The sequence below is a fragment of the Sycon ciliatum genome, chromosome 4 (genome assembly GCF_964019385.1).
Source record: "Sycon ciliatum chromosome 4, ocSycCili1.1, whole genome shotgun sequence".
NCBI lineage: Eukaryota > Metazoa > Porifera > Calcarea > Leucosolenida > Sycettidae > Sycon > Sycon ciliatum.
In genome coordinates this window covers 20,582,309-20,610,117 of record NC_088646.1, presented here as the reverse complement: position 1 = coordinate 20,610,117, position 27,809 = coordinate 20,582,309, and the positions used below count along the sequence as shown (strand labels likewise).

At 47.9% G+C, this 27,809-nt stretch overlaps 3 protein-coding genes across 3 annotated transcripts in view; all 3 read left to right on the top strand.

Annotated features, from left to right (window-relative positions):
• The first annotated feature begins 174 nt into the window (after window positions 1-174).
• On the top strand, window positions 175-13,638 carry LOC135814938 (dolichyl pyrophosphate Man9GlcNAc2 alpha-1,3-glucosyltransferase-like). The gene is made up of 15 exons (XM_065328137.1): window positions 175-359; window positions 1,592-1,676; window positions 1,976-2,065; window positions 2,374-2,462; window positions 4,485-4,567; window positions 5,024-5,088; window positions 5,888-6,064; window positions 6,928-6,987; window positions 7,313-7,394; window positions 7,609-7,691; window positions 7,938-8,022; window positions 8,347-8,417; window positions 8,896-8,964; window positions 9,688-9,814; window positions 13,159-13,638. Exons 1-15 carry the CDS (start codon window positions 281-283, stop codon window positions 13,381-13,383), a joined length of 1,470 nt encoding a protein of 489 aa, XP_065184209.1. The 5' UTR covers window positions 175-280; the 3' UTR covers window positions 13,384-13,638.
• A 1,171-nt stretch (window positions 13,639-14,809) lies between these two features.
• LOC135814937 (uncharacterized) lies at window positions 14,810-18,530 on the top strand. Its single transcript, XM_065328136.1, has one exon. The coding sequence runs from the start codon at window positions 15,431-15,433 to the stop codon at window positions 18,245-18,247; it is 2,817 nt and encodes a 938-aa protein (XP_065184208.1). The 5' UTR covers window positions 14,810-15,430; the 3' UTR covers window positions 18,248-18,530.
• Window positions 18,531-22,681: 4,151 nt separating this feature from the next.
• LOC135814935 (transmembrane protein 115-like) overlaps window positions 22,682-27,809 on the top strand; it is a 9,789-nt gene continuing 4,661 nt past the window's right edge. Inside the window, exons 1-4 of the mRNA XM_065328135.1 lie at window positions 22,682-22,901; window positions 23,047-23,171; window positions 25,397-25,463; window positions 27,300-27,374. Coding sequence (XP_065184207.1) covers window positions 22,863-22,901; window positions 23,047-23,171; window positions 25,397-25,463; window positions 27,300-27,374 — 306 coding nt within the window. The 5' untranslated portion in view covers window positions 22,682-22,862. The remainder of the gene's footprint in view (window positions 22,902-23,046; window positions 23,172-25,396; window positions 25,464-27,299; window positions 27,375-27,809) is intronic.

The following is a 27,809-nucleotide window of genomic DNA, read 5'->3' as shown; positions in this document are numbered from 1 at the left end:
TGATGACTCCCGGCTCCCGCGATCCTGGTCCCTGCATTCACTGCCAGGGCTGCATCATACGTGAGGGAAGGGGAGTCCCCAAAGTCTTTCGAGAGTTGTGTACATGTGTGTGATCCAGCACATACACAGACCAGTACAGGCAGAACAACAATCATTTTGAAAATTTCATGATTTTGTTTCCAGCAGCTGCCATGCTATGCTGTGCACGTGCTGCGTGAGGCACACTGCTGCTCTGGAGACTCGTGATCAATAATAATTGGCGTCCCTCGTAGTAGCAATCATGGACTGTTGGGCGGCTGTAGCAGCTGCGCTTGTCGCTGCTATTGTGCGACAATGTGTAAGCCTCGGCTCCTATTCAGGTAAATTGAGAATTTATAATATCTTTAGACTGATTCCGATCTGATACAGTACGTGCAATCTCTGCGGAGTCAGTACTTTGGTAGGGCTATGAAGAAAAGTGTTAAAAAAAGGGTCAACCTCTCCGGGAAGAAAAATCACTGCGCCAAGGAATCCAAATAATTATATCTTGGGATGTTGTCATGTGCTATTATAGTATATAATAGAATGTACATGTAAGGCTGCATAGGTACAGCTTTTGCTTTTCCCCTTTATAGGTCTCTCAAAATTATGTGTATAATCCAGCTTGACCTACATGGAGAAGTAGTGCTCTCGGCTATGGACCGGAAACATAATTTACCTCAGATATAATTTACCTCAGATATTTACATGGACACTCACTCTCTTTCTCTCTCGCACGCGCGCGTGCGCGCGCGCACACACACACACACCTTGGTCCCTGGTCACATTGCCATAGATGGACACGTGTCCGCTCAGTGCACGTAGCCGAAATATATTCTGAATTGATAGATGGCTGAGCATTGCCATAGCGGCTGACTTGTCTCGGCCTGTAAAAAGAAAAGTAAGTTATCGTGTCCGTTCCCGAAGGGAACTCACGGCGGCCACTACATGTAACACCTGATAAACCCTAGCAGCAGATGCAATGTCTTGGCCCGTGGTGCTGCACAAACACTTGCACCCCACGTACCATGGGGCAAGTTATCATGCATGTAATACAGTATGTGTGTGCTGTGCGCTGTGCACTGAAAACACAATGCAGTAATGCTGGATACATTAGCATCGTCAAGATCATTAAGAGTGACTAAGCTCCCATGAGCGTACTGCATATTATGAGGCCTCCGACGGCGAAAACGCACAGCACGTGGTCCAAGTACATTTCGTACCGCGTGCTACGTAGGCTAGAATGTGCGCAGTCCGGATATCTGCCATGATCATGTTGATGATTCGCATATAGCCGAGTGGGTTTCTGCCAGGGAGTGCTATTTTACTACTCCACTGCTAGCTAAAACTGGCACCGTGATATGAGTGGCTCGCCGTCGGCAGACCCCATAGAAAAGGTGTCCAGAGTTGCACGCTCTTGGGAGCTTATCTTATCTTGGTAGGGTTACAATACTAGTTGTGGGGAAACGCTAGTTGCCACTTTGCAGCCCTAATGACGGGAAGGGGCAACCTACTGTGAGTGAGGGGCGACAGCTGTTGTCTGCAATATCATGTTTCTTTCTGTGATGTGCAGGATACGGCAAGCCACCTATGCACGGTGATTTTGAAGCGCAACGACACTGGCAGGAAATAACTGTCAATTTGCCTGCTAACGAGTGGTGAGTTTTTGGTTTGGTAGAGACTACTAGTAGTAGTGGCAAGTATTGTGCTCTGTGATGGCTGTGTGTGTGTGTTTGACTCTTGTACTGTACTGGGCCAGGGGTCATCAGAACTTGTAGAGCGTGACCTGGCGATAGTGGCGGGGTATTCCGTGTGTCTGCTTTACTGGTCATTGACTGGCGGTGCTGTGTTCCGTGTACACTGTGCGTGTGTGTGTGTGCACGTACATGTATGTGTGTGGACGTGCGTGTACGTGCGTGTGTGTGTGTGTGTGTGTGTGTGTGTGTGTGTGTATTAGGTACCACCCGACTCCAGACAATGATTTGCTGTACTGGGGCCTGGACTATCCACCTCTGACAGCCTACCATAGCTGGCTGTGCGGACAAGTGTAAGCCGTTATAGGGTACTATGTTGCGATTAATTAACAAACTGGATGTTACGAGCTTAGTCATGTGAGGAAACATGCACACATACTCTCAGTTATCTCTGTGCAGTGTACTGTGCGACTATTACAGTATGGAAACTCAACGGTTTCCCTAGATTGATCCTTTGAGCAAATTTAAATACACTGTGTTCTATCAGATTGGGGCTGCTGGGAATGTTCACTTTCCTTGCAATAACTCTCTCAATTGGTGCCAATTTGAGACTGAGAGATATCGATGAGAGCACTTCCGTTCTGCCTGTTTTCTCCTTTAGTGCTGAACTCATCGATCCGTCTTGGGTAGCACTCAACGCTTCTCGTGGCATCGAAACCCCAGAGCACAAGCGCTTCATGCGAGCAACAGGCAAGTGTCGTGCGAGAGCTTGCTTTTAGTCATGAAACTAGCCCTGTTCCAGATCTTTTCCCTTCTCTTGGCTTATCCTGTGTACATGCACATGCTGCCGCTTTACTAAATGGCCCGCGATCTGCTAAAACCACCCTTCGGTGCTGTGTAATTTTTCGGAGAAAATGATGAAAACGTCAGCACGTCTCGATTTTCTCATCATCGCAGGTGACAGTCATGGCGGAAGGAAGGCGAAGGCGCTCGTTGGCACAAATTGTTGTCGGATTCTCGGCAGCGGAGTAGTCAGCACTGCTAAATGACGAAAGATCGTTCTTTGGGTGGTCAGATCAAGATTCTGACGAACAGAGCGATGACGAATCGACCGACGCCTCTCCGCTCGTGACCCTGCCGATCGCGCTTACGATCGATGCGGAGGAGAACTTGGACGCGGCGCCAGCGCTACAGCCAGCACAAGCCCTCGCCGCCGGAGGACAGGGCCAACCTAAGAAATCCCGTGCCCAGGCGGCGCCCAGAACTGTTGAAGAGGTACAGGCGCGAGTGGACAAGGGCTGCAGTTGTGCCGGTGTCAACTGTTTCAAGAACGTGTCACCGGATACTCAACTCACTGCACGCAACACAGCGCTCGCACTGACGAACGAGGAGCTGTACTGTTATGTCGCTGGAAAGCTCGATGTGTTGAGACGACGCGGGGCAGTTACTTCTCACCATGGAAGCATTGCACAACGGATGCAGCGCGGAGAACAGTCATCGCTATGAAGTGGATGGTGACGAAGTGTGCCAGATCAGACTGTTTTCATGGACGCACATTATGTAAAGGAGTGGAAGCTAAAGGTGGAAGTATGAGCGCTGGAGCATGCTGTTGCTCCCCCTCAGCACGCATGTGAGGGTACTTTGCCCTGGAATGCACTGCCTGCAGATGAAGTGTCTGACATCAGGCAGTTCATCCACCACTATGGTGACATCAATGGACTTCCCCAGCCTGCTGCCCCCAGAGGCCGGCTCCTACTAACCTGCCAGTGCCATGTGCTACTACCAAGAAGCATGTGCATACTGAGTATATTAAGGCTGGAAGAACAGCAGCATACACAGCATTCCTGAAAATATGGAGCAGTGAGTGCAGTGATGTGATAATTATGAGACCAAAAGAAAATGCGTGCGGTGTATGTTCCGATCTGCAGTCTCAGATCGTAAGGGCAAGATCGGCAGAAACTCACTTAAAGCACACTGACGCACTCAAAGCTCATATTGAAGAAGCTAATGTGGCACGTGACCTTTATCAAAGTGTATTACTGCCTGGCATCTGATCATCTGCCAGTGACGCTCCAGACGGCTGGAATCTCACCACAACGTGCAAAGTACTTGCACCAACAGATTCGTCAGCACTGCCACCCAGAGAGCAGAGATATCACCTGCCCAGCACCAGACCAAGCAGACCAAATGTCCTAATTATTTGTTCGGAACATACATAGTAGAATACTGGATAACTGTGAAAAAGAGTTTTTCTCTGTACATAGACAGGTGTATGGCAGGTGTATGAAGCCTCAGATACGAAATATAGTGTGAATATCAATTATTTTTGGACATTTTTATGGACCAAAAGCTTTCATAAGATGGGTCATATATCAATGAATATATACAATTTGAGCCTAATACTTCACCATATGTTTGGGCAATGGCCAGGGACCAACTTCCCGCCAAAAACTCATTTTCGGCAAAATAGCACCAAAGGGTGGTTTTAGCAGATCCTTGGCCAAATGTCATTTTTTAATTTTTGTTGTTTTCTGACCTACATAATAGTGTGTACCTTCTATATTTGAAGGAATGAAAGGATAATTATTGTTCACTGGTTGTGTACAATTGTCCACCAATGTAATACCAAGATATGGAGGAGTGAGAATGTGCAACGTTTGGCACAATGCTGACGGATGGTACTACTGACGTTCAACGACCTCACCTGAGTACAGGTGCTTTCATTCCTTTTATGAAAAATTCTATCTATGTGTGTCCCCCTGTGCCTTGCAGCATTGATAGCAGATGTTCTAGTCTATTTTCCAGCTGCTTTCCTGTACTGCTACTTCCTGAAGCGTCAGTCAGACTGGAGAAAGGTAAACTATCACAGTGGTTGTGTTCATCACAGGCACTGCATCGCTGACTTGCTCGGCCAGTGGAGGCAAAGCTGTGTGCATAAGGGGGGGGGGGGGGCATTTTCTGGCAAAGTTCTTCATGAATGGGGGTATATCTGATTGTTTTTGCCCGTCTCTGCAGCAAGTCTTCAGTATTTTTCAGTGGGATATCACAACAGTTGTGTACAAGACATTTGACTGAACATGCCAAGTGGCATATTGCATGTCCCAAGGCAATGATGACAGACTTTATTGAAATATGTAATACCCGCATCGGCAATAGCAGGAAAGAAAACAAGGCATGGAATATAATCATGTACTATGTACGTGTACTTGCAGCAACAACAGTAGCAGTAGCGGCAACACATGTTTGTATCGGTAGCCTTCTTTGCTGACTGCACTGCTGTTTTTTTCTATGTGTGTGTTTGTTTATTATAGTCTGTGACAGCCGGTCTTATTCTTCTCTCCCCTGGTCTCACTCTCATCGATCACGGCCACTTCCAGTATGTCTGCTCTATGCCGTTACTAGTACCTGTTTCTGTATAATTTCCATTGTTTGATTGCCGTCCTTCACACTTGAGTTGCTGACTCTCTCTCTCTTCTCTCGCTTTCTCTCTCTCTCTCTCTCTCTCTCTCTCTCTCTCTCTCTCTCTCTCTCTCTCTCTCTCTCTTTCTCTCTCTCTCTCTGTCTCTCTCTCTGTCTCTCTCTCTCTGTCTCTCTCTCTCTGTCTGTCTCTCTCTCTCTCTCTCTCTCTCTCTCTCTCTCTCTCTCTCTCTCTCTCTCTCTCTCTCTCTCTCTCTCTCTCTCTCTCTCTCTCTCTCTCTCTCTCTCTCTCTCTCTCTTGTCTCTCTCTCTCTCTCTCTCTCTCTCTCTCTCTCTCTCTCTCTCTCTCTCTCTCTCTCTCTCTTTCTCTTGTCTCTCTCTCTCTCTCTCTCTCTCTCTCTCTCTCTCTCTCTCTCTCTCTCTCTCTCTCTCTCTCTCTCTCTCTCTCTTGTCTGTGTATCCCCCGCCCCTTATTTGTGGTGGCCTTCTTGGCAAAGGCATGGTTTGTGTGCAATGGATCTAGGCTCATGTCACGATACTTGCATGCAGTCGTTCAATAACTGGTGATTATTGTGTCCTGTAGCTTACTTTCTGCATCTGCACCTTGATCCATGTGAGGTGGCGGCGTTTCTACGGATGCGGAAAACTGAGTTTGACCATCTCTCACATGAACCGTGAATTTGTTTTGATGTGCTGGACCATGGCTTATGGTGTCTTTGCTCTTTTTTACCCTGGGTTTTGTTGTTTGGTCGCTTCAGGTACAATGCAGTTAGTTTGGGCTTGGCACTGTGGGGAGTTGTAGCCTGCACACAGGACTATAATCATCTCGGTGCGATAGCCTTCTCGCTTGCGCTCAACTATAAGCAAATGGAGCTCTACCATGCACTACCTTTCTTTTTCTACCTACTTGGCAAGAGTCTCGCCAAGCCCTACTGGTGAGGAACGGAACAGTAGTTTTCTTTGGAGTTTTTATTAGCTGCGCTCATGCACGAGCATGCCCGCCGCGTACGTGTTCTTGACTTTTGTGCATGTGCGTGTGTGTGACTGTGTATGTGTGTTTTTCTGTGTGCTAGTATTTGTGTATCTGTGTATGCTTGCAAAACAATGCTAAAAGTAAGACGTGGTGCAGGAAAGAAAGTAAGTTATCTGTATTCGCTTCAGCATCACCCAAGTATTTAGGAACGCTCAAGGAAAGACCTTCGCACCGGCAGGCCACCACATGCTCTGATGCCCTTTGCGTTGTGGCAAAGGCGGCCGTCGCAAGTAAGGCAGGCGTGGGGTGAAACTCCCTTAGTCCACAGGCGTGCGATTGCTCGATCACCGATAAACCGCATTCTTGTTTCCCTTGCACTCATTAAGTGAATACCCAGTTGTTCATAGGTGTCAGTGCTGCCAATCGCATGTAGAGTGGTGTACAGTGAGACGTGCCACACATACGAACACACTCCCTGCTACCAATGCTGGATTCGAAGTCAGGACCTCATTATCCACACCCAAGATTACAAACTTCCTGTCCATGTGCACTGGTGGTAGATGATAGAGAGTGGCTTTGTCTATTGGTCTATTATTGACATGGCCCGAGTGATCACTGATTGTACAATAGTAGCATTCATTTCACCTTGGTGTGATGTCTAGCACAAGGCTGCTTTTTCTTTTCATTTTAATTTAATTTTATTGATTTTCCAAAGGCAAATAGGTGCCTATCACGGGAATCTCGAGGGTGAAAATACACATGATTTTAAATTGCACAAGCTGTAGTCTGATTCATGTTTCAATGTCTGTGTGGTTTTTCATCCAGGATGTTCCCCGTGCGAGTCGGCGGAATCGGCATTGTTGTCATTGCAACTTTCTTAGTCTGGTATGTGTAGTTACTGTAGTACCATGTGTTCTTGAAACAAGTTTTACTTGAATAGCTATCACGAGTATGAACTGTGCAATCATTCCCAATTTTTACTGCATCATATGGGTGTTTTGTGGCCAGTGCTAAAGTGTATTGAAAATGATGTGGTGATGTGAATTTGTGTTTGGGGAGTCCGATTCTCTTGCTTATTGCCCAGTAATGTGATACACACGCAACTCTCTGGAGGTGTTTGTGGTTTGGGAATGATGCGTAGCCGGACGATGCACTGCGTCTTGTGCACCCTGCCAGTAACCATGCTTGTATGATGTGCATGTGTTCTTAGCTGGATTCCATTCCTCTATAGTCAAGAGGATGCATTGCAGGTGCTGCACCGCCTCTTCCCTGTCGGCCGCGGTGTGTTTGAGGTAGGATGGACTTTGTCACACCGCATGCATGGTACAGTGGGGTGTGGGGAGAGACAAAACATGTGTGTGTGTGTGTGTGTGTGTGTGTGTGTGTGTGTGTGTGTGTGGGCGTGTGGGCGTGTGTGTATGTGTTTGTGCATCGTTGAATTTTTATTCTTGATCTTGACCACACAAGCATTGACTCCTCGTTTAAAAACTCTCTCTCCGTGCATAGGACAAGGTATCGAATGTCTGGTGCTCAATATCAATTGTTTGGAAGCTCCGCAACTTCGATCCGTCTTGGGTTCTTATCCTCAGGTATTGCTTGTTTGGTTGTGTGTAGTCCAGTGCTGTTAACTTATTGTTATTGGTGTGGTTGCCAATCTTGGGAGTCATTGCTGCAGTTTTGTTCCTGTTTGATGCACTGGAGACTTGTAGAAGACTCGAGCATGCGAGCATAGCGCATTGTCACTACGTGCGTACCTGGGTGCAGCTGTAACAGCATTATCACTGAGCATCGAGTCTGCCACACAAACACGCGTCTTCTTGTTGGCTGTGTTGCAGTACTGTGTCAACCCTGGTTGCCGTGCTGCCTTCGTCAATTCGGCTTCTGACAAGACCCACCAAACTCAACTTCATCCTTTCACTTGTAAGTGACAGTGCTGCACTGTGTTTTTCACTTCTGGACACTGGAGTTATTAGATGCCCTTTGTGTTTCAAACTGTATCAACACGTTGTTGAAACCACCTCGATCTTTTTAAGGGTGACGGCGTTCCTAGTATGAATGCGGAAAACTCGGTCTAACCGAGCCTCACTGGAAATGTGAGTTTGTTGTTGTTGACATCCATATAGATTAGTCACAATGAACCATTCAACTGTGTTGATATCTTGAAATATGTATGGAGATAAGTGTGTGCATGTTGTCTGGTCTCCTTTACCTGCTGCTGCTGCTGCTGCTGCTGTTGTGCTACAGGCCAGTTCTTCTCTGGGATTCTTTTTATTCTCATTTCAAGTTCATGAAAAGTCAATTCTCCTGGCTGCTCTGTAAGTTCCATGGCTGTGCTTTCTTTCGCTCTTCTCTCTCTTTCTCTCTCTCTCTCTCTCTCTCTCTCTCTCTCTCTCTCTCTCTCTCTCTCTCTCTCTCTCTCTCTCTCTCTCTCTCTCTCTCTTTGTGATAAAAACAAGATTGCGTGATCAAAAGGCTAAAATCTGTCTGGAGTCAAATATGTTCCCCTGTGGAATGAATGGTCCAGTCGCCTCCTCTGTGCACGGGTGTGTGTGCGTGTGTGTGTGGGGGGGGGGGGGGTACATGTAAGTACTGTGTGTGTGTGTGGGGGGGGGGGGGGGTACATGTAAGTACCTGTATGTTGTGTAAGTCTGTACAGTGGAAAACTGTTCCCTTTCATGTCTAATCAATTTACAAGCAAATGTTCTGCCTTTTCTGCAAATGCGGAACATTGATCTGACTGACACTCACGTGTGCTGTGAACTTTTCTCTACCATTTGCTTGTGATGTACACAGGCCCATGGCACTTCTCCTGCCTCACTACCCGCTTCTTTCCATCTGGTTTCAAGTGGTTGCTTCGTTTAGGTAACATCGGTGCTCTTCCAAACTGTTTTAACTTTTAGTGTGCCAATGGAATCTTGGTTTTCAGAAGGCCATTGTGTCTATCTCTTCTAACATCTGTGTCATTTGGGCTTTCCTGTTCTTTCAACTACATCGAGTGATAAGATCATAATGATAGACCTGTTCTCCAATAAAGTACGGTGCTTCAGTACCAGGCCAGTATGGGGCTGTTTGAACAAATGAGTGAACCGTGCTCAATTACATGTAATGTAGTGGGTAACTTCAGTACTGGTGTGCCGTATTATCTGGTGAGGCCCTAGCATTATACATGCTGGTATCAGTATGTTCATTTTCAGAAAGAAAGAAAAAGATTGGGTTGAAGCACTAAAGACCAGGATAGTGACTGATTGAAAAAGTGGTAGTCCTGCCTAGTATTTGACGCAATATGTTATTCCGTAAAGTACTGTTGATCCGCTTCCCCTCTCGTGATCAGGGATCCAGGCCTGCCTTCCATATTTTCTCAAATAGCCAAGCCCTGTTAGAAGACCATGCTCATATACAAGACGTCCAGAAATCCTGCAACCTGCCCTAAAATACTGAAACACGTACTCAACTGAAGGACTGTGGTATTTCGTGCGACCTAGGCGAGAATCACATGGCATGTCTGAAACTGAGCTCAGCTCCTGTCACATGACTCACTCTCAGTTGTTGGTTTTTTTGTCTTGTCGTGGCCCTGTCTGCACACAGCATGTACCCACTGTTGAAACGTGACGGCGTTGCTCTGGAGTATGCCGTCGTGACGTTGCTCTTTGTCCTGCTGGCCACGACCATGTACTGGTCTGTGCTACGTCAGCAGCGCATGTATCTATTTGTGGTAAGAAGGCAGAGAATTGCGCTGTTCGGATTTTTTGTTGTTTACCGTGAATTCTTGGAACCTATTGAAACATGTCTACTGCACGAGTTGAGTCTTGAACGGTGCCAAAGTGTTTTTTTTTAATGATTAAAAAATCCATCGTTAATAACTCAAGAAACATTACCCAAACATTCCGTCTCGTCTCTGCACTGGAGAAATAAAAGGCGGCTGTGTAATGGCAGGGGTCGCTAGGCTTTGTGTCTGCGTAGTGAGAAATATTTGCAAATCGTTAAGCTGTACACTCATTAAACTTTCTGAAGCATCGCTCGGCAGGGGTCGAACTCCATCAGCTCCTTTTGCGTGAATACGCAAGCTGGAGAGGATGTGCACAAAGGTCACTATTTGCTGCCTCCTCAGCCATCGACCTAAACAAGGCTTTTGAAGTGTGATCATGCTAGCGAACGTCTTCAGCCAGGCCTTGCTTGCTTCATGTGCCGATTGTTGCTGTTGATAGCTGCTTACGGTGTCACTTTGCTCTCTCAGTGAAGCAGAGGATATCTTGGCATCAACTATAGCACACAGCACTTTCACATCACCCGCGGCATCATGGGCGCTGAGTACTACGCCTGAAGCCAAGTCTTGTTGCAAGCTAGTGAGGTTGTACTGCTTGCACTGAGGAAGTAGGGGCTTTACGGCGGTGTAAGAATCGGCAAAGCCAGCAATGCGAGTCATAAGATTTGAGCTGGCACACGCACGCTGTACATGTACACGGGCATCGGATCTGAAGCAATCATTATTATTATTATTATTAAACTCAATCTCGTAGCATGTGCACGCATTGCTAATGTGGGGAGCAACCCCAGAGATGAGGGCGATAACCAGCCATGGTAAAAATACAAAAGAGAACAAGAAAGCAGTGGAAAGAAAGGAACAGGGAGGAAAACAAAGCTCAGCCAATTAAGTGAGATAGTCGGGCATTACATTGTTTAGCTAAACACGTGTGAGTGCTGCAGGAAGACGCAACTCAGTACAAACAACTTGGCGAAACTGAGACATGCTGTGGCAGTGGTGGGCGAGGCTTGATATCTTGAGCCAGTCAGAATAGGAATGAAACAAAGGGGATTTTGTAAACTGGACAGTGCGAGCTGCAGGTAGCGAGACCTGTGCCCTTGTTGAACGGCTCCGCACAAACCAGTCATAGGGAAAGAGATGCCTTGGTACTTTCTCGAGTTTTATCTTTTGAACTAGCATGTTGCTGTGGAGACTGCGTCGAATAGAAAGGGGGCAAGCACGAGCGAGAACATAGAGTTGTGCAGAGGAGAAATCACGGGGCAAGCAAATTAGCATTTTTAATAATTTGCGTTGGCAAACTTCGAGCTTGTCTGATATCGTGGTTGATAACCCACACCACGCTATGTCACAGTAGTCGAAGATCGGACCAATGTACAAAGAGAAAAACAGATCTACAGTTGTGAGGCAGGTAACGGCAGTGAGGCTTCAGAGCTCCTAAAATTCTGGATGCTTTAAGGCAAATATGGTCAGCATGTTCGGACCATGATAGCTTCGAGTCAAGAACGATTCCAGGTGCCTGTGAGAAGTTACAACTTCCAGGGCCTGGGTGCTGTTCGGAAACGTCAAACGCGCAGATGGTGGACATGCAGAAATATACAACACTTTGGTCTTCTGGACATTGGCCTGTAGCTTCCAGATCTTCATCCAGTTTACCACCTCATTGATGCCCTGCTGGAGCGATACCGTTAGTTCGTGCTCGGTGGAGGCTGAACGGTGAAGGGCGGTGTCATCTGCATAAAGCGAGAGGCCAGGAGTAACGGATGGCAAATCATTCACGTACATCAAGAAAAGCAGGGGGCCAAGAATAGATCCTCGTGGAACACCTGTATTAACTGGACGATCCTCCGAAATCAGGCCGCCTGCTTTCACGGCTTGGGTCCGCATGCTCAGGTATAACGACAACCAGTTGTTGGCACGGTGGGTGACACGGTAGCACGATCGTAGTTTTGCGATCAGCCCTCTATGCCATACCGAATCGAATGCTTTGGCCAAGTCGAAGAAGCAGAGACCTTGATGGCGCCTTTGGTGTCGCTGAGTGTACAGCTCCTGGACAATGTGGGTCAGTTGTAGCGAGGTAGAGTCCCCACGACAGAAGCCAGACTGGTACTGAGAAAGCGCTGGTGAGAAATGTTTATACAGAATATTGTAAACAACACGTTCACATACTTTCGACAAACTTGGTAGCAGCGAAATGGGGCGATAATTGGTAGTGTACTGACGAGAACCTTTATTCTTATAAATGGGAGTGACAACAGCAAACTTCCAAACAAATGGGTATACGCCGCTTGCAAAGGAGAGGTTGAAGATGGTGGGGAGAGGAGACGAAATTGAAGGTGCGTTTTTAAACGTCTGGCACCTCCAATTTCGTCTCCTCTCTCCACCATCAGTCTTCCCAATGAAGTTCATTGGGAAGAACTTCATTGGGAAGACCGTCAAAACCAGGTGATTTATTGATTTTCAACTTGTTAATGACGGTCCTAACTGTGGATGGGGAGGTCTGGAAGGAATCAAGTGAGGACAGAATAGCAGAGTGTTCCGCAAGAGATGGCACACACCATTGTGGGTCGTCACTAGGTGCGACAGTGGTAAAATGCACGTTGAGCAAGTTTGCAATGTCCCTAGTATCATGAGCAATACTGCCGTCCGGTCTCTGCATTGAGGTTATGGGAGCACCGGTGGAAGTTGGCTTACGTAGTCGCCTGATGAACTGAGAAAGAGACGGGCGGTCATTACTTGAGAGCGTGGACTTAATCATTGGCCACAAGTAGAACAGGATGCTGTCCTTCATTCAGCCAATCACAGAAGCTTGACTCCATCTCATCGCAGGTCCATGCTGGAACAGACTTGCCATCTAGTCTAACCATGGTGCTGCCGCTTTCACAACCAACAGTGAGTTTTGGCAATCGGCTTGCTGCTTGCGAGATTGGACCAGACGGCAAAATGCACTCAGCCACCAAAGAGGTGTTGCTGGAGGAATTTCTTCACTGTCCACCGCCATATCCTGCTGGGCACATTCAGACTTGTAGGTTGCGCACTCACGAATTTCCACTGTGAAATGAATCCAAGGAGCAATGGATGATCCAGGAGCACTGATGGACCAAGAAGGAAAAGGAATCGGCAGACAATAGATGTCTAAAAACAACAATGTTTGTGTATACTTTAAAGGGATTGCAATAAAGTATATACTAGTGCTCATTGAGCGCTATCGATCGATCGAGTCCCCAAGGGTTGAAATTCTCCCTAATACGGGTATGCTGGTTTTGTACCTACCGGTATGTTTCTATTCCGTGCAGGTGGCCATTTCTTTTGCCGGTATGCTGTCACTGCACGCACTGGAAGCGACCGTCGTGCCACCGCGGCGCCTGCCCGACCTCTTCCCGCTGGTCTGGGCCGTGTTCTGCTGTTTCCACTTCTGCGTGTTTGTGCTCCTGCTGCACAACATCCAGTTCAGTTTGCCGTCCACCTCGTCCTCATCATCCACTACCACCACTGCCGGCCACAAACTGAAATCCAGCTAGAGTACCTACCGTCTGACCAGACTGTGTTCAGCATAGCCTCAAGCTGAAATCCAGCTTGACTACTCTGAACGGACTGTTTTCATAATAGCTACAAGCATACTTGTGGCAGCAATGCCACTACGAATGTATCTATATTCTATTCTATTTTAACCCTATCTCGTTTTCTAATTTCCATCCATCTGCTAGGTAGGTTCTTTGGTTTTGCCAGAACTGATGAAAATTTTATGTTGCTATCGACCGATGGCTTCTCTCTGGCGATGTGCAGTGTGGTGGTAATGCTGTTTGGTGAGTGTGCTCTGACAAGGACGAATGCGTTCATGTAGCGCTAGCTGTTTGCAGTTGAGCTTCTGTTGGCTAAGGACTAGGGTGCCTTCTACCCACCGTAACAGTCAGTCGCAGAGAACCCCTATAATAGTACTCAATGTCCTTCAGAAACCATGCAAAAACGCCTGGGACCTTTTTTAATTATTTGATGGTTTACTGGTAGATCTACATGATGGAAGTGTGGCGAGTCTGGTCACCATGAAGACAGGATGAAGCAATGCATGAAGTCTACAAAATGACTGAGACTACACTACTACTAGGGAGTTCAGTTCCGGTCACTGAAAAGCGAAAAGTGCAGTCACAGCTCGCCTGTACAAAGTGAATGGGCGCCTCGTGGCTGCAGTTCGAGATGCAGTTCGCGGCCCGAGTATCTTCTCCCGCGGCCTTTTCGGCCTTGTCGATGCTATTTTTAGGTAGCTGAGGTCATTACCTTTCCAATGGTGCCACACATGCCATGCTTCCAAAAATAATGCCTCCGCGCTTGGCGCGGGTGCACTTCGAAGTACTAATTTCGACCAGATCCGTACTCGGCTTCGCGAGGAACACCCGGTTTTCGTGTTCAGCGGCCTCGAATTAGCCTAAACCAAAAGGATTCTACAACATTGAGGCTCGCGCTTTATCGCCGTAGAAGGAAAATGATCACAGAAACCAGCCCACGGCGATTTCCTGGTGGTAGACGAAAAAATCGAGTGAACTGCGCGCACACTGGTAGAAGCAGTGACGGTGAAAACGTGTGACTTGTGCAAGTCGGCGCGCACGGCATGCGTGCACACTGCATGCATGCACACATCCTGTATCGCCATGTATGTGCACCAGATAGTGCAGTGCTGGACGGAAACCACACGGCTCCCATACATACTTGCATTTACTTCTGTGACTACTTTCTCCCCCGTTTTCCGATCTTCAATCGACTATAACTCTAGATTGCCTTGGAATTTTGGGTTCAAATTTTCACAGGTTGTTTCTCGATTCTTCCCGGTTTAGAAAAACTAGCGTTTTATGCAAAACTCGCGAATTTGATTTTTCAATTGAAGTCCCTACTACTACTGTCACTACACTGTCTACACTACAGTACAATCGCTAGGTGCCAGTAGATCATGTACTGCGGCGGTGACTGGGAGTCGTGAAGAAGCAGAAAAACAAAAACGGGGACTGGCAGTTTGACTCCTTTCTTGCATGATGCCAGGCTGACCTGGTTGGTAGAGCAAAAGCTGACTGTAGTACTGCAAATGCCACAGGGACCCGATGATTCGCTGTGCTCCCCTAGTATTTTTTAGTAATAAGTAGTATTGTCTTAGAGAAGTTCTTTTTTTCAGACAGTTCAACCAACTAATTATTTACTTGTGCGCCCAGCATGGGCGGCATGCCTCGCCAGGGCTGCCGCAGTTTGAATGGAAATCACTGTCCTCCACCATTGCGCATTAGAATGGTCGAGAATAGCTCAGGTTTGTGGCTAATCAGATGAGTCTTTGGCTCTTTGCTTTTCACTAGCCTAACGCCGGTTACCGGTAGTTTGGGACGCCGTCAATGGATACTACGAACGACCCTGCCTTTGGCACTGAAATTGGTCGCTCCGTGGAGCGAATCAATCTCATATTCTGATCAGTAGACTGGTTCACTCGACACTCCATTGGTATAACCAAGAGATCATAGATCCAGCTCTTGGTGGAACTTATGACTTTACCGAGTTTATAATCATTTTGCAACAGCAAGTACCGTAGCGATGCCGAAATTCAAATCTCTGCTGGATGGTAGCGACGACGAAGACGACCAAGCAGCATTGGCTGCGTACCTACGTGGTTCCAGCTCGCCAACACCTGCAACAAATGGAAAACCGTCTGCTGCTGTGTCGGCGTCGAGTGGAGCGAGGTTTGGGATGCAAGGTAGCTTTAGTCGCGGCAGCCGTGCCCTTGGCCCAGGTCTGCAGAGGGGGCCTGGAGGCTCCTTTAACATCCATGGAAGCACCCAGCTCCAGACAAAGAGAGAGCAGGCGACTTCTGCTGATACTGAACCGCCAAGCAGAGCATCAACACACCGCAGTGCCGCCGGGTCAAGCCGCCTCGCAGCCAGCCGTCTCTTGGCTCCAAGTGGTACAATGCACTCTTCTAGCCTGTTTCAGCAGGAACGTGACCAGAGAGCAAGCGTGGCAGGCCGTAGCAGCAGGAAACATGGGCTGGTTGGTCAGCGGGCATCGCGATACAGCGCGATGCAGCCCAATGAACCAATTACAATGGACCCCACTGGTACTGCAGACACTGGTGATTTGGATCTAGACTCGTCCATGTCCATGAGTGACATATCCGATAGTTCCAATTCAGGCCTGAAACCAGCCGTAGCTAGCAGACCTAAGGGTAGCACCCGCCGGCCTCTGCCAGCGGGGACAGCTAATAGTCTGGATATCGCCGCCTTATCACTTTCAGCGGCTGGAACGAATCCTCTGGTCGGCCTGTCCCCTCTGCCTCTGAGCTCAGCACTGAGTGTGACCGGAATGTCAATGGCAGGCGCTGGGGCAATGGAAACCCGGTCTCCAGATAGCTTGGAGGACTCGCCGGAGTCGGGCGGCCACATGGCCCGTTTCGACGCTCGCCAAACAAGGGTGAATCCTGTACGAATGACAAAGGAACAAGCATCTGCTCGCCAAGGCCATACACGCACGCAGCTCTTGGACAGCCGGGACACGGCTTCGCTTGCATTGTCGCTTGACGATGGAGATATGTTCCATGACGTCGGCTCATCGGCAGCTTCTGAGCTGGAGCTCTCTATGACAAGCTCGTTTCACATGGCCTCGTCTGGCTCTGGCTCTGGCTCTGAGGAAAGCCCTACATCTTCCGCGTCATTTGCTGGCCACCACATGATGAACATTGATGAGCTCGAGCTTGCAAGCAGCAGAGCTGCAAGTAGGGCATCCGGTGTTTCTGACGGCACTCTGGGCTTGCGCAAAAGCGTATCATCGTCATCTGAGTTTGGAAGCACGCTCGACCTACACGAGGTTTCTGCCAAAAGTTCAGCTGATACTACACGGAGTGCAAGGCTGGTCGGTCAGTCACCACTCTCTACGGGTCATCTGGGTGACCCGCTGAATATCCCAACGCTGTCTCTGCCAGATTCTATGCAGAGCCGACCTCAGTCGGTTGTGCAGATGCAACATGCAGGTGATTCAACTGAACTTACGGGCTCTACTGGGAGCACGATCACAACTAGCAGTCTCAGTGAAACTAATTCTCAAATAAACAACCTTCTATCGGTGAACGACTTGAGCACCATTTCTGACCTCGCGATAGATGATCTGAGCCCAACGATCGCCAAAGCTCCTCCATCGGTTGATACCGCATCGAGCGAGGAAGTTACGTCGACAATTACTGAATCGAAAAGTCAAGATTCACCTAGAAGTAAAAGTACTAGGACTATTGTTGAAAGTGACGCAGACTCCAGGCTCGATCTGCTTCTAGCACTGGACGATTTGGTTTCCAGCACCGATAGTCCGAATGAACTGGCAGAGGGAAGCGGGGTTTCTGGCACAAGTACCGCACAGTCGAGCGAGAAGTTACCTGTAGGGGACGAATACTCGGAGGACTGTGTCTACACGGATGAATTTGAAACAGATTCGGACGATGCCAGCTCATCTGATCAGGCCGGTAGTGGCGGGTCAGATGAAACAGGTTCAGCCCGATCCCATGTGAGTTCACCAGACTCAGTAGTAACACCAAGGCAATCTGATTGTTCCCTTGGCACAGGCTCTGCAAGCAGCATCCCTGAAAGCGATGCCCAGAACGCCAGTGACAGTGAGTCGGAAAATGTCCCCTCGTCGCAAACACTCACACACCGGGAGTCCGATTCAAGTGCAAGTGCTGATTCTGATATCACGGTTGGCACCTCTCACATAGACACCGCTGAAAGTGGTACCACTGAAAGTGACACCGCTGAAAGTGACGCCACTGCTAAGTACGACTATTCTGATGATTCGTTTTGCAGAACTGCAGGCTCCGATGTCATGACCGACGACGCAGAAGGAACTATGGACGACCGTCGAAGAACCCACCAAGCCGATGCAGTTGCCAGCGCCGCGGCGCCACGCCCTGCTGCTGCAGTCAAAGGCGTCGTGTGTGCTGATAAGGAAGTTCAGACCAGCAGTGCGGACATCCCTCTCATCTGGCAAGCGTTTCCGTGTGCTGTGGCGTCGGCGACTCCACTGGGCATGGCCACTGTGGACTCACGGCCACTAGCAGAGCACGTAGTGAGTGCCGAATCACTGGAAGCAGTCACGGCCTACAGTCCCGTCGCGCTAGCCATTACCGACATGCTCCGCCAGCAGATAACCAGCACCAAGCGCTACATGGAGGCTGCCCGCTTGCGCTACCACTCGCTAACCTGCACGCAGTCGGCCGGTAAACCTTGCCAGTGCAAAGACGTTCCGAATCAGGCTCGTTTGCCGTCTAACGGCGGATGTGATCTCGACTCTGGCATTCCAAGGCGGCAATTTCGCTACACCACACTTCGGGAAACACGGGACTACATACAACGCCATCGACCGAAACACTGAGTTACACACTTGATCACGGTTCATTGAACTTCATTCTGAATATGCTGGTTTCAGACCAAAGCAGCACTGAGAGGACCAGCTACATTGCGGCTTGATGCATAATTACGATGGCATTATGACAAGTCTAATGCTAACCTACTATGTAGAGTGGTCCCGTGTGTGTGTGCCTGCGTATGTGCGTGTGAGAGAGAGAGAGAGAGAGAGAGAGAGAGACCCGCAGTATCCTACCTTTCGCTGGTTTAATAACCATTCCCGAATAGGGTACTACTTGGGATATATCTGATCTATTTCTGAAGTACGAGTACATTGTACTGTGCGGAGTATGCAATGTTTGTCATTTCAGTAGACCGCACTTGGAATCCCACCAACAGTCCTGGCTAGCCAGTATCAGTTTGAGCACCCTAGCCGTAACTGCATGATCGCGGCCTGTATTCAAAATCAAGTTGATATTCCATCATACAACTGAATGCTAATTTGATCGAATGCCCGTGGATTATTTGCGTTTGATTGCCGAGAGTACACATAAGGAGTTCGAGTTCAAAAATAGCCGCGAGTTCAAAAATGCCGATTTCTGACCGAGCCCTGGCGAACAACTCGTGCTGTGATGATGCGGTACGCCCACAGATGTGTGTGCGTGCGTGCAGGCAGACACCCGGCAGACCGTGAGAAGCTGTTTCGATTGAAGAAGACGAGCCCGATCAAGTAACACTGAAAACAGATGTGCAGTCAAGACGGTCCACAACCCCCCAGGGGGTTGTACTCGACTGCAAGTACATACATGTACATGTGTATATACAAGGCAGGGAGGCGTAAAATACCGGCATGTGTGATACGGATGTGTGCGGAGGCCCGATTCCCAGGACTCCCGGGCAGGAGGCGATCTGATAGTAGCAAGGCTTGCTGCAATGCTCAGTACTAGTCAATCTGTACTATGATTAGGTCTTTTGCCAAATAAGACACACAGTGACTTGGCGGGGCATGGCATGTGTACTGAATGCGTGACCCAGGCACACCATACATGCAGTGCATTACGAGTCACGCGCGAGCTCTTGTTCCTGAACCGCAACGATCAATCACCGCGTTTGGCGTGTACTCACCTACGCGTCGAGAAAATAGTGACTTATTTTGTTTTGCTTGTGTCTTTCAAAAACTATGTTTCTTCAAGCGATCGCGATCGACATTCTAGAATAATATAATGAGGACGGTCACTGGATTTTCTCTGCCTAGTTCTTGTAAAGGATTTAGTTTTGTTTTCTAGAAGATCTCTCCAGATGTTTTAGCCATGGGAAAGGCGATCACTGCTGCGTTCCGCAGTGCAACAGCGACCGACGTTCAGACAAAATACTTTGTTCAATGTCTTCCCTGCTAGCAGGGAATCGAAAACTGGAGAAGCTAAGAGCGTGAGAAGTGACGAGTTGGACACAAGAAAGTCTTGGATTGCCGCCATTCGTCGAGATAAGCGGAATGGCTACGGGTACCATCATGTCATACAATATAGTGGTGTGTTCTAACCAATTCACTGATGAATACTATAGTCGCTATCGACGATATCCAAGTGGAGTTCAGCCTGGAGATTTAGCTCGGTTTGAAGACTCTGACATTCAGTACTACACTGGTTTTCCTTTGCTTGCTGCGTTTGATGCATGTATTCAATTTCTTCACCTTGATTATAAGAGCGTCTTTCCTTTCGCAGTAAACCAGTGGATGCCGATTCCCGGAAAAGGAAACCCGGTGATGAACGGAAGATTAAGTTAATTGGCTTGGAGATTTTTTTCATTACCATGGTTAGTCTTCGCCACGGCACACATACCAATCTCGCCGCGTCCTTCCCAAGTGGCAGAACGATTGCTGGATGTTTTCAAAAAGCTGAAAAGAAGAAAATCCTTAAAATTCTCCTCCGTCAACCCCGCATGCTCTCATCATCCGCCCTTTATAAAATCGCTCACACAACCCAGTTATCACATGGACGCAGTGCACACCTGGCTTCTCTTGTCCATTCTATTAAGCTTGAGTTGTGCCCACCTCATCTCATGTGTTTTAATTGGTCCTCTTCTCTAAGAACTAGAAACTCGCTCTTACTTCCTAAGTGTAACTCATCCACTCTTTTGCGCTCCCCTCTCTTTGTTGCTTATTCTGTTTGGCTCAATCTACCCAGAGAAGTTAAGGACCTGACCTCACTCCGCCTGTTTAAGATCCGTGCCGCCCCTTATTTACTACGACATACATAGCTCATTATCTACATGTCCTTTGCGTCTCTGTGTTCTTCACTGTTTTTATTTGACATTATCTTTCTTTACGGAGTTGTTGTTGCTGTTCATTTTGCTACTCTTTCTTTTTCCCTCCCCTTATTTCTATTTATCGCCGTGGTTGGCAATCACCCACTCTCGTAACATTGGCCGGTGTTTCTGACGAGTCTTGAGATGTTGTAATAAATAATAATAATAATAATAATAATAATCCTACAACATTCATGATCATAGATGCTACAGTGCTGAAATGTAATATCGCTTCCAGTCTGTCTGCGCAGTCGCAACTCTACAGCTAATATAAGACGCATAACGTTACTACCTTGACGTGCCTCATCCGTATGACCCCAGATGGTGGTGCAGTGCTTACCTCCAAGTCATTTACGGGATCCACCAGTGACCACGAGCTCACAATCAGAAGCCACTACTTATGATATTCTGCCAGTAGCCGGCTATGGGACTTTGATTATGGCAGACCAAGGATTTGACATCCGGGATCTCTTGGTGCCACATGGCGTAAAGTTGAACATTCCCCCGTTCAAGCGATCAAGCAACAGATGGCCTTAGAAGATGTCCAGAAAACGCAACAAATTGCCACGTTACGAATTCATGTTGAGTGTCTGATGGTGCGAATCAGGGAGTTCTCTATCTTTTCAAAGATCGTTCCAACAATTCTTTTCCCTACCATCATTCAGATATGGATTGTTCGCTGCCTGCTCACAGTATTCTAGGCTCCTTTACTTGCTGAAGCAAATATGTTTTCCATGCCAACTGTTGCTAGCATTGCATGGCGAATTGATCTTCAGCAACACGAATTTTGTCATGCCTGAACAATCATGCACAATACGGAGCAGCTAATGACTTAGTGGGTATAAATGTGGATAGTATGATATAATTTAGATTGCAATATTTGCAAAAAGTGCAATGAATAATAATAATACCCCTCTTGATGAATATTAGTGCTGGCGCATGGCGGTTTATCAATTTCCATGGTCACAACAGACTTACAAGGGCGAATATAAAAGTATCTTTGCAGCCATACTATAAGTCCTTTGGTAGAGCAGAGCTGGACCCAGTTTCAGGAAAACTAGGACGAAATGTAGCTGCTAGAGGGACGATATGCTCATTGCGTCGCTGGGCTTCCACGAGCTCAGCGTCAACAATGCTCTGAATGGCAGCGGTTTTCCGCTTTCCTTGCCGATGCCTGCCGCCAAATATATCTGGAGTGCACAGTATCGATGTGATAGAACCAGGCCCTGAACAGATGGAGAAAGTTAGAATGTAAAACATGTATCGATAAATGTACTTTTTCTTGTGCGAAATGTTGAAGACTGCATCCTGAAGTGGTACTTACCGATCGAGCAAATCACCCCGTTTCCTGGACACTCCGGCTCCTCTAGCTCGCAGGTAAGTCTTCAACTGGTTGATTGTCCATTTTTTAAAGGACTCGTTGTCCAAAGGCATCAACAACCGAGCTTTGGGATCGCTAATTCAACTTGATTCTCCCTCGCAGGACTACTATCAACATTCCCTTCATCACAACGTACCGCCACAAGAGATGAAGTGCTCGGCTCATTGACCGCTTCATCAGCCATGTATCAAACATATCACAAAGGTCCAGCAAGAAGTAAATGCAAAAAAACCCTTTCTACATATCGGACAGCAATGAAGAAGCGAGAAGAAAACAGAATCCTTCGCTGTCAGTTTTTTTCCGATCCAGGAGAGTCTCGTTTTTTCTGGCCGCCTGGGTGAGTACACGCCAAACGCGGTGATTGATCGTTGCGGTTCCAGAACAAGAGCTCGCGCTGGGAGGAATGCACTGCATGTATGGCGTGCCTGGGTCACGCATTCAGTACGCATACCATGCCCCGCCAAGTCACTGCGTGTCTTATTTGGCAAAAGACCTATAGCGCATGCAGGGAGTAGTCAAAATATTAAAAAAATTTGACGACTCACTCAGTCAGACAGAGTACGGTCCTGGGTGCACTGCACTCACTGGCATGGCAATAGTCAGTATCCGAGTATTGAGTCATTACCACATGACCATGATTACGTCGTTCTTATGATGCATTACATCATTTTAGAAATACAATAATTATTAATTTTTGTATTTTTTTCATGTGGCAATCAGTCACATGCTACGCACGTACATACTACACAGAGCTGGCGGCGCTGCGCTCAAACTCGGAGTCAAAGTCGAAGCCAAAGAAATGTTTGGGTATCGATACCACATTGATCCCAGAAGTCCCTTGGCCTATAGTTGAAGCTTGAGCAATGAATAAACATCTGTAAAGTACCTCTCGTTTCTTGCGTTGGAGCTTGCTTCTTTCTATCAACGTGAGCTGCTACCCAGGTGCCTTGAAGCTTTCATGGCCACTGGACAAGGAACAAGGCCTCTTGCTAACCAGGTTAGTTTGGGTGTCTTGTGTCTGAATTTTGCTTGCATTCTGTTGACAGTTGTGCACGAAAGTGATTCAAATGTGGTGGCCATTGTGCATTAAGCTAGGTACGGTATGGTGACATCTGTGTACAATTATGCTGCCCCATGCCCAGGTGGCCAAAACTGTCGTTGACTCTGCGCCAGTTGTGAAGATCGTCTGCGTGTGCCTGACAGTTTTGTACCTGGTGGGCCTCGCTCCTGGTGTGTCTGTAAAAAACCTTGCCATCTCTGCTGGAACGTAAGGGGAAAACCTATGCATGTATATGGTAACGTGATGAGCATCTGTATACTACAGTAGTCTCTATCTGCCAAAACATGAATCCAATGAGGTGCCATTTCTTCCCTATAATTATGTGTACGCATGCTGATGCGGTGTGCTTACGCGCGCCCGCGCGTGTGTGTGTGTGTATGTGGGGGGGGGGGGGGGGGTGTAGGGTGTGTCAAGCACGCACGCACGCGCGCGCGCGCGTGCACACACACACAACAAGAACAACAGCAACAACAACAGCAAGCGAAATCCGAACGAATCTGGCACCGGCATGTCAAAGATGGTGTATCGGTTTAGGAGAATGCAGTGCATGCATCGTGCACGGTCCTCTGCATGCGCAGCTGTGTGTAGTCGACATTTTCCAATCGTTTTGAGTACTTTTCTAAACACAAAACTGCAGCCATTTACACATTATGGTCCCCCAACTCAAACACTCAAACATGGTCTCTTTGCTGTAGGGGTGAAACGGTTACCCTTTAAGCTAACAAACGGGTACCTGGCTTAACGGGCGGGTTATCGGGTACCCTTTAGCAAGCCATACACTTTTTACAAGAACATTGCCACTGCATTGTCACTGGTTATGATGGTAAGCACAAAGTCTCTTTTACGGGCATTCTGGACGCATTTCTAACCAGAATGAATCTTCTTCTTGAGAAAGAAAGAAAGAGAGAGAGAAAGAGAGAGAGAGAGAGAGAGAGAGAGAGAGAGAGAGAGAGAGAGAGAGAGAGAGAGAGAGAGAGAGAGAGAGAGAGAGAGAGAGAGAGAGAGAGAGAGAGAGAGAGGCAGGCACACACATACACGCACGCACATGCACATACACGCACACACAGGGAGAGAGAGCATGAACTATCTATAATTCAATTGGCTGTGAAAGAAGATCTGGCAGTGAAGGTTCATCATCGTCTTCGACTGCAGCCAAGACAAGTGGCATGGCCGGCTTCGGTGGCGCAGGAACTCGTACATCGATGATGTGGGCGTTCTTGTGCAGAAAGACTTGTGCATCGATCATTTCTGCAGACAACTTGCTCCGGCGCTTGTCGACGATCTGCCCAGCAAAGGAAAACACGCGGTCAGATGCAACAGAAGTTGCTGGAATGCACAAGTACTTCCGTGCGAGTGGAGCCAGGCGGGGAAATCGGGCAGCATTTGTGCTCCACCACAACAGAGGGTCAACAGAGCGCTTGACTGGCTTTTCAGCCAGATAAGCTGCTACCTCTGCTTCGATGGATCCCTCGCTATCCTCATCCTCACCGTCGTCGCAAAGCAGCTGATCCAGGAGGCAGCGGCGTTTTGCTGGTGGCTCGGAGCTAGAGCTTGAAGATTCCGTGCAGGGCGAGCAGCCGACACTTGCGTAGCTGATGAGCGTTTGCTGCACTTCATGTTGCTGCTCCAAGTCGAGGAACTTTAGAGCCCGAAACCGAGGGTCCAACGCAGCAGCAAGCACTGCCTCTCCGTTAACATCTAAGCCATCCAAATGAAAGCGCCTAGTTATACTATCCGCAAATGCCTGCTTCACGCATGCCACTACCAGCAGGTCGTCATCATCTCCGGTCTGGCAATGGGACTTCAGTGCCGTCAGTAGGGGAAGAAGCTAGGACAGGGTTGAGTACTGCTCACCGCCCAAAGATGTCGTCACCTGGTCCACCGACCTCAGGAAATCGAGGAGATGTTCAGCAGTGGCCCACTGGTCTGCGGACAAGTCCATGGAGCGGCGATCTTTGTCTGGCATATCCGCAAGGACCAACTGCACAGGCACTTTGAGCTGGACAAGACGATCCAACATCAGGTACACACTGTTCCATCTCGTTGCACAATCCTGAACCAGGTGCTTCACTTCCTTCGCACCAACCAGACGTTGCTTATCTTCAAGCTGGCCAGTTTTCAAGGCGGAATGCTTGAAATGTCCAACTAAGTGGCGGCACTTTGCAAACAGGTTTGATAAGGTCTTCTTATCCAGGGCGTCTCGTAACGCATTTTGAATTCGGTGAGCAGCACAGACAAGGGAGTTTGCTGCATACGTCACTTGCAATGTTCACCCATTTTGTGTGTGTGTGTGTGTGTATGTGTGTGTGTGTGTGTGTGTGCATGTAAGTGTATGTGTGGCTGTGTGTGTATGTGTGTGCGTATGCATATGTGTGTGCATGCATCTGCGTTTGTGTGTGCATATGCATGTGGCTGTGTGACTGGATGACCAGGTTTCTGCCCCAGTTCAAAATATGGACAGCACTGACCGCTGGGTTCTATGAGCAACACTTAGTCTATGTAAGGTCTACAATTATAGTTGATCACTGTTCATCCTTTATTTTGTTGTTGTTGTTGTCGAGAACTTTGAAACTCCACTGTTAGTGTGTTTTTACAACTTGTCTGCATAGTGATGTGGTGATATTATTATGTTGATACATGCATTTATGTGTATGAGCAATGGCTGGCCGGACTGTAATATGGATGAGCAATGATTGGCTGGGCTGTAATGTATCTGAGCTATGATTGGCCAGGCTGTAATGTGGACGAGCAATGATTGGCCAGGCTGTAATATGGATGAGCAATGATTGGCCAGGCTGTAATGTGGATGAGCCGTGATTGGCCAGGCTGTAATGTGGATGAGCTATGATTGGCCACGCTGTAATGTGGATGAGCAATGATTGGCCAGGCTGTAATATGGATGAGCAATGATTGGCCAGACTGTAATGTGGATGAGCCGTGATTGGCCAGGCTGTAATGTGGATGAGCTATGATTGGCCACGCTGTAATGTGGATGAGCAATGATTGGCCAGGCTGTAATATGGATGAACAATGATTGGCCAGGCTGTAATGTGGATGAGCTATGATTGGCCAGGCTGTAATGTGGATGAGCAATGATTGGCCAGGCTGTAATATGGATGAGCAATGATTGGCCAGACTGTAATGTGGATGAGCCGTGATTGGCCAGGCTGCAATGTGGATGAGCTATGATTGGCCAGGCTGTAGTGTGGATGAGCAATGATTGGCCAGGCTGTAATATGGATGAACAATGATTGGCCAGGCTGTAATGTGGATGAGCCGTGATTGGCTGGGCTGTAATGTATCTGAGCAATGATTGGCCACGCTGTAATGTGGATGAGCTATGATTGGCCAGGCTGTAATGTGGATGAGCTACGATTGGCCAGGCTGTAATGTGGATGAGTAATGGTTGGCCAGGCTGTAATGTGGATGAGCAATGATTGGCCAGGCTGTAATGTGGATGAGCCGTGATTGGCCAGGCTGCAATGTGGATGAGCTATGATTGGCCAGGCTGTAGTGTGGATGAGCAATGATTGGCCAGGCTGTAATATGGATGAACAATGATTGGCCAGGCTGTAATGTGGATGAGCCGTGATTGGCTGGGCTGTAATGTATCTGAGCAATGATTGGCCACGCTGTAATGTGGATGAGCTATGATTGGCCAGGCTGTAATGTGGATGAGCTACGATTGGCCAGGCTGTAATGTGGATGAGTAATGGTTGGCCAGGCTGTAATGTGGATGAGCAATGATTGGCCAGGCTGTAATGTGGATGAGCAATGATTGGCCAGGCTGGAATGTGGATGAGCAATGATTGGCCAGGCTGTAATGTGGATGAGCAATGATTCGCCGGGCTGTAATATGGATGAGCAATGGCTAAGTAGCAACACTAATGTGCGATCGCACTTTTGTGTGCGTGTGTGTGCTTGTGTATGTGCATGTGTGTGTATGTGCATGTGTGTGTGTGTGAGATGTGTGTGTGTGTGTGTGTGTGTAAGATGTGTGTGTGTGTATGTGTGTGTGAGATGTGTGTGTGTGTGTATGTGTGTGTGTGTGTGTGTGTGTGCGCGTGTGCACGTGTGTGTGTGTGTGCACGTGTGTGTGTGTGTGTGTGTGTGTGCACGTGTGTGTGTACACATGTATGTGTGCGTGTGTGTGTGTGCATGTGTGTGTGTGTGTGTGTGTGTGTACATGTGTGTGTACACGTGTATGTGTGTACACGTGTGTGTGTGTGTACACATGTGTGTGCATGTGTGTGTGTGTGTGTGTACACATGTGTGTGCATGTGTGTGTGTGTGTGTGCATGTGTATGTGTGTACACATGTGTGTTGATATACTAGGTGCTGCTGGATTTCGTGGCTCTGCTATCAAGCAGTGCAACTTTACAGCCGCTATGGGGTGGCGAAGAGTTCATTGTAAGTAGCATAAACAGTTATTGACCAAGGATTAAGAATGTTGGTGCAATGTGAAATGTTATGCAGTAGATAGTGCTTAGTGATGTGTGGAAAGCTGACATGAACATTGTGTGTTTGCTCATGCTGCTGTTGTTGCTGCTATGCCTGTGTGTGTGTGTGTGTGTGTGTGTGTGTGTGTGTGTGTGTGTGTGTGTGTGTGTGTGTGTGTGTGTGTGTGTGCGTGTGCGTGTGTGTGTGTGTGTGTGTGTGCATGTGCGTGTGTACGCACGTGTACGTGTGCACTGTTTATGATGTGAGATGGGTAACACTGTCATTGTAAAGCACGCAAGTTCCTCTGCATCTTTGATTCTTTGTTTTATTTTTTGAGACATGATCCAGGAGTGGTCGAGGATAGTCCACTGTCCTTGTTTCTTACAGCCTGATTTGAAGTCTTTA

Excerpts from the sequence above, each read along its gene's own strand:
- LOC135814937 (XM_065328136.1), top strand. The coding sequence starts at position 15,431 with ATGCCGAAATTCAAATCTCTGCTGGATGGTAGCGACGACGAAGACGAC.
- LOC135814938 (XM_065328137.1), top strand. The coding sequence starts at position 281 with ATGGACTGTTGGGCGGCTGTAGCAGCTGCGCTTGTCGCTGCTATTGTG. Across the intron at positions 8,023-8,346 it reads TCAACTTCATCCTTTCACTT|GCCAGTTCTTCTCTGGGATT; the intron begins GTAAGTGACAGT and ends GTTGTGCTACAG. Across the intron at positions 8,965-9,687 it reads CAAGTGGTTGCTTCGTTTAG|CATGTACCCACTGTTGAAAC; the intron begins GTAACATCGGTG and ends GTCTGCACACAG.